Source organism: Chrysoperla carnea, chromosome 1 (assembly GCF_905475395.1).
Source record: "Chrysoperla carnea chromosome 1, inChrCarn1.1, whole genome shotgun sequence".
Lineage (NCBI taxonomy): Eukaryota > Metazoa > Arthropoda > Insecta > Neuroptera > Chrysopidae > Chrysoperla > Chrysoperla carnea.
The window spans coordinates 102,107,278-102,118,218 of record NC_058337.1 but is presented as its reverse complement, the minus strand read 5'-3'; the positions used below and the strand labels follow the sequence as shown (position 1 = coordinate 102,118,218).

Below are 10,941 nucleotides of genomic sequence, written 5' to 3'. Positions count from 1 at the left end.
TCCATGATTATGGAAATACTTCCGGCACATTGAAATATTTCATTAAGTGAAAATAATTTTTTATTTATAATATGCCACTAGTAAATGTTTTGAGACATTTTTGTAGAAACTTTGATTCTATTACAGGACGAGATGTCACCTGATTTTAGTAAAAAATCATTGCTTCTTCGAATATTCACACTTTTAGTGCTAACAACCAATATCTTTAGTTAAAAAAAAGATAATATTTCTTATAATATCACAGAAAAATAAATATTTTAAAATTATTTTTTATTTTAGCACAAATTTATTAATAGGAATGCAAAAATTTGTGCTGAAATTCTATTGTTTTTTTTGTTGTAGTTTTTTTTTTCTATTAAATTAAAAATATTTATTAGAATCAGTCTATTTTGCGAAAATGCGAATTATCACGAAATTACACATGAAAAATATATTATTTAATTTGTCTTTATCGAGAACACATTTTTTTTTTAAATTTTTATAACGAAGATCCCCCAAATTGTATAACCGAACAATATCGTACAGGAACAACGGAAACCGGTTTAATATCTTGTTGTAACATAGATTTTAAAATGTCTTTTGAACGTTTTCGTGGTGGTAGACTGATAGGTTTACGATCTAAATCTTGTGGTTCTGGTGATATTGATGGATCGCGTGATGTTGAAAGAGAATTTGGTGGTGTTAATAATAAAGGATCACTACTTGTGATTGCAGCCGCCGCTAATGCAGCTTCAACACGTTTTCGAATATCATTACCACGATCCAATCGGGGTGATGGGATTTCTTCAGGTATTTTTTGTGGGGGAAAGAAAGCTGTGACTAAGTTTCTCATATCTGATGTACCAGGATAATCGACATACGGTGAAGTTGTACCTTGTGGTGGACTTTGTGTACTGGTGCGTTCTTCTCGTGCCGCTGCTGCAGCAGCTAATAGTGCAGGATTAACACCACCGTTGTTTGATGATTGCAAATAGAACACATACTCGGGGGAATTTTTTGAATACCAATGTGGTGAAGATGGCTGTTGATTAATTACACTGTGTGATATTGGAGGTGATTGTCTTTGATGATTTATTTGAATGAATTGATGATTCATTTGGTGAGGATCTTGTTCCATTGGTGTTGGCATTGGAGATGTTCTTAAGTCTTTGTTCTCTTTGTCACTTACACTACCGTTTGATTCACTATTGAACGTTTCCATTTGTGTTATATGTTGTTGTAATACTGTCGGTTGTGATTGTTGATGAGATGGTGGTGGAGTTGTGGAGATCATCGTCGAGGAACTGATAGCTCCACCTGGTGATAAGGGTGGTATCGATGAAGTTGTTGAAACAGGTGATGCTTGTTGAGGATAATCAGGCGATTGTGGTGATGATGCTGCATTTTCTGAATGTGTTTTAATGTGTGCTTCCATTGTTTTTTTACTAGTGAATGTATCCTGACATATCGTGCACTTGTACACTTTTTGACCATAATGTGCCACTTGATGTAACTTGAGAACATGATTATAACCAAATGATTTTCCACATATATCACAATTGTACGGTTTCTCGCCGGTATGTGTACGTGAATGGACTTTCAATTGTTTGGAACATGTAAAACCTTTATCGCATACCGGACATACATATGGTTTTTCACCGGTATGTGTACGCATATGTATCACCAATTGTCCACTTTGTATAAATGTTTTGTTACATACAGAGCATGCGTGAGGTCGTTCACCTGTATGTATACGCATGTGTCGATGTAATTTACCAGAATGTTCGAATGCGCGTGAACATACTTCACATTTATATGGACGTTCTTTCGTATGTATGCGACGATGTACACTTAAGTTCTCTTTAACACCAAATTTTTTATCACAGAAATCACATTGAAACGGTCTTTCACCTGGAAAAATCAAAAATACAAAAATGAATTTCGAGTTACAAATTTCTATCAATAACAATTTCAATTTACTGATATACATTTTTTCTTTTTAATTTTGATTTTAGAACATTGATATTAAATATTTTTATAAATAATAACATTTCGTTAAAATGATAGAAAAATGACCATGCCAAAAATTGTAAAATTTTTGAAAAGTTTGCTTATTTTTAAAATTCGATAAATTTCAAAAATTGTGGTTTCTTTTATACTAAGAGTTTTTTTTTTATATATACTCCGTGAATTAAACACTAATACTAAAAGCAGATTAAATATCGGATTTTATTCTGGGCACAAATCGAATTATTGTACACATATACATAATTTTTCCATATTTATTATATTATTTCCCTCATTTTAAAGCTTATGACGAAAAATTGACTCACGATCTAAAAAGTTACCGCTTAAGAAACAACATCTATAGAAATAATATTAAGATTTAATTTTTTTCAGTATGCAATTTGTATATCCTATCTGTAATAAAATTGCCTATAAATAAAAAGTGTTGATATTTATCACTTATATATTATTTCTTTAGCCTGTTTTAGTCACGGGTACCGAACGGGTCGAGCTAGTTATCAATATTACATAATACCAAAAGTTAATTATTTAAAAAGAAATTTGTTTAAAACTTACCGGTATGTGTTCTATAATGCCGTGTTAATCTTGCAGGTACTGCAAAAGTTTTATTACAAACATTGCACTGATAGGGATCATCTCGAGGTTCTTGTTTCGCTGCCGCAATTATTGGAGCAATTGTTGTTGATCGTGGCTGTACGGCAGTACGATATGGATGATCCTCAACTTTAGCAATTCCACCACCGTTACGAAACACTTCTTCACGATTTGGTGGAGCAGCTGCTGCAGGTATTGGTAAATCGGGGTAACATACAACACGACGTGTATCACCAGTTCCACCACCCGACGGTACAGGTTCACTAAAGAAACCCACCATTTCTGATACACGAGACCACAAATTTTCTATAAAGAAAAAATCGCACAAAATTAAAAAACGAATTCCAAGAACACTTAGTTAAACTTAAAACCTATTTCGCCAGTAGATGCATCGGGTTTATAATTTAGAAAAATACGTTTCATCCATTCTTTTTGTTCTTCCTTATTTTTAACATCCGTTGATTCATCCGAAGAATTTAATAATGTCGAAGCTTGAACAATTGGATATTCTTCCATTGTTGCGATACAAGAAATTAAATTTAGATTAAAATTTTAAAAAAAAAATTCGTATCAATTTTTTGTGTGTTACATTCCGAAAGAAAATTAAAAAAAAAAAATAACCGAAAAATTTTAAAATTTTTAACTCATCAACTCAACTCAAAATATTTTAACATCCTAGTGATGTTGATGAAGAGAACTAAGTCAATGCACGCACAACATTAAAAAAAGCTCTTCCAAGCTTTCACTTTCACATCTAATAGTAAACTAAAACTAGAAAATCATCTAGCCAAAGAGTGATCTGTTGCGTTTGAACGAAGAATGGTGTTGTATTCAAAGCAGGATGGACCCCCCGATAACAACAATGATCAAGTTTGGTGCGTAAAGGTTGCGTACATTTGGATGCGTAATACACACACATAGTGCGTATAGTATTAAAAAGACCCTCATCTTTACCCCACCTAATAAAAATACTAAACAATAATGTTTATCATTTTTAAAACTTCTAGTGATATTAACAATTTTTTTATGTAACTCTTTCCAGCTTCTTTTGATTGCTTTTTCTTTTGTTAGCTATCAGTGAGAACTGAACTTGTTCACAAAAACTTGAATATGCATTTTTATCGAAATACGAACTAATTCCACGGGAAATGACCAAGTCTAATGATTAATGTTTGTAAAAATACTTGTTTTTCAAATAAATGAATTTGAATACAATTAAATTTGTTTTTTTAAAACACGGGAAATCGCCTATTTTTTTATTTATTTTCAAACTGACCAGAGATTTTAATGCTTGTCAAAAATAGGAGAAAGAAATATTTGTATATTGAATACATTGAAATAAAATTTTTACTTAAAAAATTATTAAACGGTTGGCTAAAAAAATCAAGGGACAAATAATGTGTTTTTTTTTTTTTAAATTTTAGAATACCACGCAAATATTTCTCATACAATGTATTGTGTGCGAATAATAGTTAACAATTTGCATGATATATAATATCTCTGTTTAACTACCAATAATTTAACTATAGTCGTTTCTGTTCAATAATACAATTGATTAACTTTGCGTTATTATAAATTTTTGCAATAATTTATGTTTTTTTTTTGTTGAGTTAGTTTTTTGAAAATATTGGAAGGTTAATTTTTTCACCTTGTTAAAACACAATCTCTCCTATGCTCTCCATGTTAATTATCCGAATTTTTATTAAATTTATCTCGAGTTAGAGACAGTCAATCAACTTAAAATTTTTATGGTAGAGGTATTATTACATCCTTAATAACAGTTTTCTGACTTTATGTTCACAACAGCCTTACAAATATATTAATCTCTGTAAAAATTGCTTATATATAACCTTTTTGATAATGTGGCCTAAATCAAAAATATCTTTAATCCATTCCGTTCTTCCGTTGAATTTTAATTTATGGAAGTTCATTAAAATAAGACGCATGTAAAGAAGTAATAAGAAATATTTGTTACATAATAAATGCAAGTTCCCCCTGCATGTGAAGATAATTATCTTGGGCAAACTATCGACATTTCCAAATGAAACAAACGAAAAGAACAACTGAGATCATGAAATAATGAATAAATTGATTATACTTTAGCTAATACTCAGCAGATAAAAAATAAACCCAAAGAAAAATTTCGAATTGCTTACACAGGGTGTTCTGTGACTCGATGAACATAGGTTAATTCTTTGGACAATTTTAAGCCGAAAGTGCTTTATTTATTTTCATCCAAAAGACTCAATAGTTAAGGAGTTATGCCTTAAAGATAATAAGTCCAGAGGAGTAAACAAAATTGTATATTAATCTGATAGGCCTTGTCATTGTTTTGCCATATTATTGTTATTAACAAATCAAGAATATTCCCATAATCACTTTACTTACGGATATTGTGACTGAAATGCAAGACCATTCAGTCCGGAAATATCAGCGGTGATTTTCTGGTATAATAATACCTAATAAACAAGTTTTTTTTAAATGGGCATTGTCATTTCGTAGAAAAAGTTAATTTTCCTAAAGCTAATGAAAAACATTCTGTACAACAAAAGGTTTCCGACCTTCCCTTAACATGCTCGAAAATAGTCCCTCTAATAGTGAATGAAAAAAAAATTGTAATAATAAAACATTAAACTACTTTATTTAAACATTAAACTGTCTTTTCATAATTGGTTCAATTCAATAGTGCCAATAACTCCTTAACTACTGAGTTTTGGTCAAAAGTATTTAAGGCACTTTCGACTTAAAATTGTGCATGTTCATCGAGTTACGCTATATTCATCGAGTCACGGGGGCCACCCTGTATATCAATCTAAGTACGTGAATCTGGTTCAACTTGTAAGTAGTAGTGATACAACAAGGAGATAGAGAAGCTGAAAAAGCTTAAATTTAATAATAAGTACTGAAATCTATTAAGTTTACCAAAAAGGTTTGTTTATAAATTTGTTTGAATGTTTTTTGTAACAAAATCAATTGAATAGTTCAATTTTAAAAGTTTTAAGCTGTAAAAAAAGTAGTTAAAAGTTTTAACTACATAGCTATTTATATTCGTTTATATTGAAAAACAAGGTAAAATGTGGAAAATTAACTAATTACATCATTTCAATTAAAAATAGAAACTGTGCTATTTGAAAAATCACGGAAAAACATAAATAAAACACACAAGTTTCAAAAGAAAAACGTATCTCAAAACTACATAATTCGTTTTTTTAAACTTCATTAAATCCATCTAAACAATTTCATACATGAATTCTCACATTTTTGTGTAGAAAAAGGTGTTATCCGAAAACTATATTAACGACAAGTCATGCATTCATGTAAAATTTATTTCTCAAAATAAAAAAAACTTTTAACACAAAGAAAACCGACTTCAAAAGAAAAACTTTTCCAAACCAAATTAAAATGCACTAAAAAGTAAAAAAATAACGATAATATAATGTAGTTAAAATTATTGTTATTTTTGGAGTCGCTGTCAGCCAAGGAAACAACTCTGACAGAACAGTTTGCTACATTAGCTTGGCTGACACCGACTCCAAAAATAACAATAATTTTAACTACATTATATTTTCGTTATTTTTTTACTTTTTAGTGCATTTTAATTTGTTTTGGAAAAATTTTCTTTTGAAGTCGGTTTTCTTTTTGTTAAAAGTTTTTTTTTATTTTGTGATTTTTAGTGAACTTGAAGTGCACTAACTAATTCATCACTAAAAAAAGAATCATCGAAATCGGTTGGCTTGATATTGAGTTATTATTCGTCCTCTTGTCGTGCATACTTAATGCAAATTTAAGACTTTTATGATTTCTCATGGATAGCGTTATTAGAACTCGACCAAAATGAAATGGGACCACACGGAAAGCACTAACTTTCAAATAGATAAAGAATTATCAAAATCGTTTTACTCAGTCAAAAGTTCTGAGGTAACAAATCTAAAAAAAAAAATACAGTCGAATTGATAACCTCCTCCTGTTTTGTTTGAAGTCGGTTAAAAAGAAATATTTTGAATAATTTTATCAATGAACTGGAAAGAGAAAAAATATTTAGTTACTTAAACATTAACTAGATGGCATTAGTTAATATTTAAGTTGAAAATTGTTTATATATGCGCAATAATTAATAAATAAAATCGATATAAAAAGGTAATAGGTATATTTTTATATAAAAAAAAAAAAAAAGATAATAAAAAATGGAAACGACTATCATCTCATAAATAAACAATAAGAGAAGCCATAAGTTTTTCCATATGAATGTGAAATGTGAAGAAATAATAAACACACAAGCCTTAGTGTGTTTTATTAGTACACAAGTATACAAATTATATTTATAGACGAGACGAATGAGACGGTGTTATATAGATTGTGTATTATTATTACATGCGATGCAGCGCGCAAGGCGGCCGAGTACAATGTCATAAAATGATAGCGCGTGTAGCCTATATGTCTAATGTATTATGGACAGCCAATGTACTCGGCCGCCACGTGGAAAGTTCAACACCGACCTCGACAATAGTACGCGTCTTGGCTGTGCTATCATCATACCTCCGTCTACCCATTCCTTTCCCCTCACTGCACCTGTCTCTTAATTTTGACCGCTTCTTGCTCAACTTTTTTGGAAAAACTTTTTTGGTATTTTATCCATTATTTTTTAATTTAAATTAAACAATTTTTCTCTTCGATTTAACAAAAAAAAAAAATACTTGGATTTTTAAAACTAAGTTGATGTTGAATTTTTCCTAGAATTTTCCGATTTTAAAAATTTTAGAAATGTTGAAGAAAATTATCGGAGTTTAAATTAGAATAGAAATTTGTTTTTTTTTTAACTTATCCTAAAACACTCAAAATAATAATCTTGACCTTTCTCACTACATCTTCTCTTGGCAATTATAAAAATTGATTAATTAGTATAAAAAAAAAGTTTTTGAACTTACTTTTAAAATATCAAATTGAAAAGTATCCACTCAACTCAGAAATTTTCCAAGAATGATGTAAACATTTTCCAAAATAATAATAATATCCAAAATTTTTTTAACAAAGTTTATTTTTTTTTGTTTTTAAAAACAACACTTGAATTAAAAATTCACTTTTTTAAAGTTTTTCACAATATAAACAAAGTTTGACAATTAAGTTCCCAAAAAAAAATGATGAACATGAAAAAGTGCCCAGAATTATTGAGAAATCCAACTACACTCGTCAAGTTTGCGTTTAAACTGTGCCCAATGTGTTTACCACCTACACGAACATCGACTCTACGACAATATACGAATGTACACGATATTGAGGCCCCGTGTCGTAGAACACACGTGGCGGCCGAGTACATCGGCTGTATTAATATGAAGTAGCGCGTGTGTCGGAGACTCCAAGGACATTTTATTCTTATAGTATATTTGTATACAAATTTATTTGTAAACTAATAAACAAAGATAATATTATTTACTGGTATATAATGCTCTTTCTTTATCATATATTTGTTTAAATCTATATTCTTGTATACCATCATTTATTTATGATAGTAAAAAGAGATGACATTATATTATTTATATATAAAATAATATACTTTATCTTTGTTTGTAAACTTGAGTTTATAAACTTATTACGAACTAAATTGACTATGTATTTTTTTTTATACATAGAAGATTAATAGTTGTACATTTTATTTACTATTATTTTTAATATGATTGTTTGTTTTTTACAGGTGATCTTGATGATGGCTGTATAATATGTAGGTTTTTAATGTTTTAAACATATTTTGATTCGTAATAGTTATAGCCGACTTTGTTTTATACTAATTATAATTTTATTTTTCTTCATTAATTAAATGTAATTATATGGTGAAATAGAAGATGTATTATTTGTGAAGAGATTATTAAAAATTGGTTTCCGATTTAGGTATTTTACAAATGTAAGACCAAGGTCAAAACCAAGGTGTTTGATTTGGTCTCTTGGATGTGTGTGTTTTTACTTCTATAGGCAAGCCGCATAGGGTAAAGTGGTACCCTTTAATGTACCTAGGATCTTGCCTCAATTTCTTGAGAGATATTGCTATTCGTTGTGTGCTTAGTCATGGTAGGGACAATAAAGCGCATGTCAGCGCTTCCAATGAAAAATTTTGGTGATAAAGGAGGCTGTTATGACTAATTTGCAATTCTTTACATGTTAATGTTATAGAAAATGTCAAATGAAAATTATTGAAAAACACGAATTAATTAAACTTAATGCATTAAAAATTGTGAAAATAAGAAATCAAATTGCATAAATATTATTTTTCAAATGTAAATTATCATAATTATTTATTTAAATTTGTGAGACAATAATATTAAATTTTCAATGTAAGTCATAAATGCAATCCATACAATTATATATGCATCCATACAATTCTATAATTAAAGTAGTGTATCGTTATCATGGAAACTCCTCCAATAAAACTCACGCACGGTGCAAATAGAGTTGTTGGAATTATTGGATTTGTTTGGATTACTGGAATTGTTCAGAAAAATGCATGCAAACTGGGTGTCTCATGACTCAATGGCCATAGTTTGAGAGTGTATTCACCGAACAATTTAAAGGAGTTAAGGAGTTATGGGCACTATTGGATTTAATCAAAAAAGTAAATACATTGTTGGGTACAGCAGTTTAATGTTTTATTAATTAAAAATTTTCATACAAAAGCTATAGCTGATGCAATTCTACATATTTTCGTTTTTTATTCAACTTTCTAGCGTCGTTTCTTTATTGGTTAAATTTTATAATGCCCATAACTCCTAAACTATTGGGTTTTGAACAAAAGTCCAAAAGACACTTTCGATTTAAAATTGTTCAAAGTATACACCCTTGAGGTATGACCATCGAGTCACGGGACACCCTGTATATGTCGTGGCCAACTAGCTTAAATAGCAGCTCAATGAACAGCCTAGCCTTTTTACTAAATGGCGCTGAAAACTAGCGGCCTGAATGATATACAGCCGTAGCGTCTAATACAACATTTAATGAACTGGCTGGCTGATGATTAGGCCATTCATTAACATTAACGTGTCCTAACTCAATAACAAAATACTCATGTAAGTAATTAAAATATTATTTGTTCATGCAAGTTAAACTTCTGTTGCATTTGGATCGACAAAAAACTTTGTTTTTAAAACAAGCACACCTATTATTGCGACACTGTTTCACAGTAATTACGTATATTTTTTTTTTTTAAATTTGTTTTGCGAATGCTTCAATTGGTGTAACTACATTTTTAATGATTATTTGCAAAACAATATTTTATTATTTGCTTTTAACTTTGTGTTAAAATAGTTAAATGTAAATAAAGATTTTACGTCAATATTTTATTAACGCTTCAGAATGGTCGCGTAGAGAGATAGTATTTCTTATCTCACACTTTTTTTTAACCTTTTTTTTCCTTCAAAATTTAATATACAATAACCACTTGAAAATTCACCAAATTTCATGTTTTACAGGATAGTAAATAAAAGTTTTGAAAAGCAAAAATAAAAAATTTATTAACAGATGTGAGATTTTTCCTCATCAATAGGGCATTATCGTTAGTCAAAAATAAATCATGAAATTTGAAAAAAGTTAAAATTTATGTAAAAATGTACTTAAATATTCTGATTTCTAGTCATAAAAGCACATTTTTCTTTTAAAATATTAAAATTTAAAATCGTAATTTTTAAACTGTATATCACGTGTCCTAAAACGCTGGTAAGCTCTGCTGTGATGTCATATCGGTATGTGTCATAGACCATCAGTTAGTTCAGAGTAGACGGGTATAATATATCCATAGATAATAAGTATTTATATTTATTATAATCAGATGTCTATGAATATATCTGTCAAATTTATTTGTGTTATTTCGTATAATGATACCGATATTACGTCATCAAATTGGATGTCCGCGTTTTTGACAGTTTAAAAAGGTTTAAAATTTAATTTAAGTTTTTGGCAAGAAAGCGTGTGTACTTTTCCGAAATAAATTTTTGGTGGCTTTTTATTACCACAATTAACATTTTGAAGTACTTTTTCAAAAATAGTAGAATACCCAATTCATATACACTGTGTTTTCAATGTCGTACTAATTAACATTTTTGCAGTAGATAAATATAATATGATAAGCAATTAGTATTAGTAAGTAAGTAAATACTGAAATTTAAGTAAGTCTTGAACATTTAAGTAAGTAAATTTAATATACTATTCTTTCATATGAATTAATTTATTTTCACGAGTAAACAAATGTAATCAACCTAAAAACATACTGTAAGAGAATTTTCAGACAGTTTTTTCGTTAGTAATATTACGAATTACTAGCTTGATCCGTACGAAATTCCGCATCCGTAGCTACCCTGT

General features: G+C 29.3%; 1 protein-coding gene across 1 annotated transcript; it reads right to left on the bottom strand.

Moving 5' to 3' along the window:
* Positions 1 to 326: 326 nt before the first annotated feature.
* On the bottom strand, positions 327 to 7,771 carry LOC123304134 (Krueppel homolog 1-like). The gene is made up of 3 exons (XM_044886335.1): positions 7,527 to 7,771; positions 2,563 to 2,907; positions 327 to 1,890 (listed from the first exon to the last, which is right to left on the bottom strand). Exons 2-3 carry the CDS (start codon positions 2,879 to 2,881, stop codon positions 479 to 481), a joined length of 1,731 nt encoding a protein of 576 aa, XP_044742270.1. The 5' UTR covers positions 2,882 to 2,907; positions 7,527 to 7,771; the 3' UTR covers positions 327 to 478.
* Between the last annotated feature and the right edge of the window lie 3,170 nt (positions 7,772 to 10,941).

What these genes read in the sequence shown, in the direction of transcription:
- LOC123304134 (XM_044886335.1), bottom strand. Translation starts at nt 2,881, where the DNA reads ATGGTGGGTTTCTTTAGTGAACCTGTACCGTCGGGTGGTGGAACTGGT. An exon ending in GCATTATAGAACACATACCG is followed by an intron (nt 1,891 to 2,562) that starts GTAAGTTTTAAA and finishes TGATTTTTCCAG; the next exon opens with GTGAAAGACCGTTTCAATGT.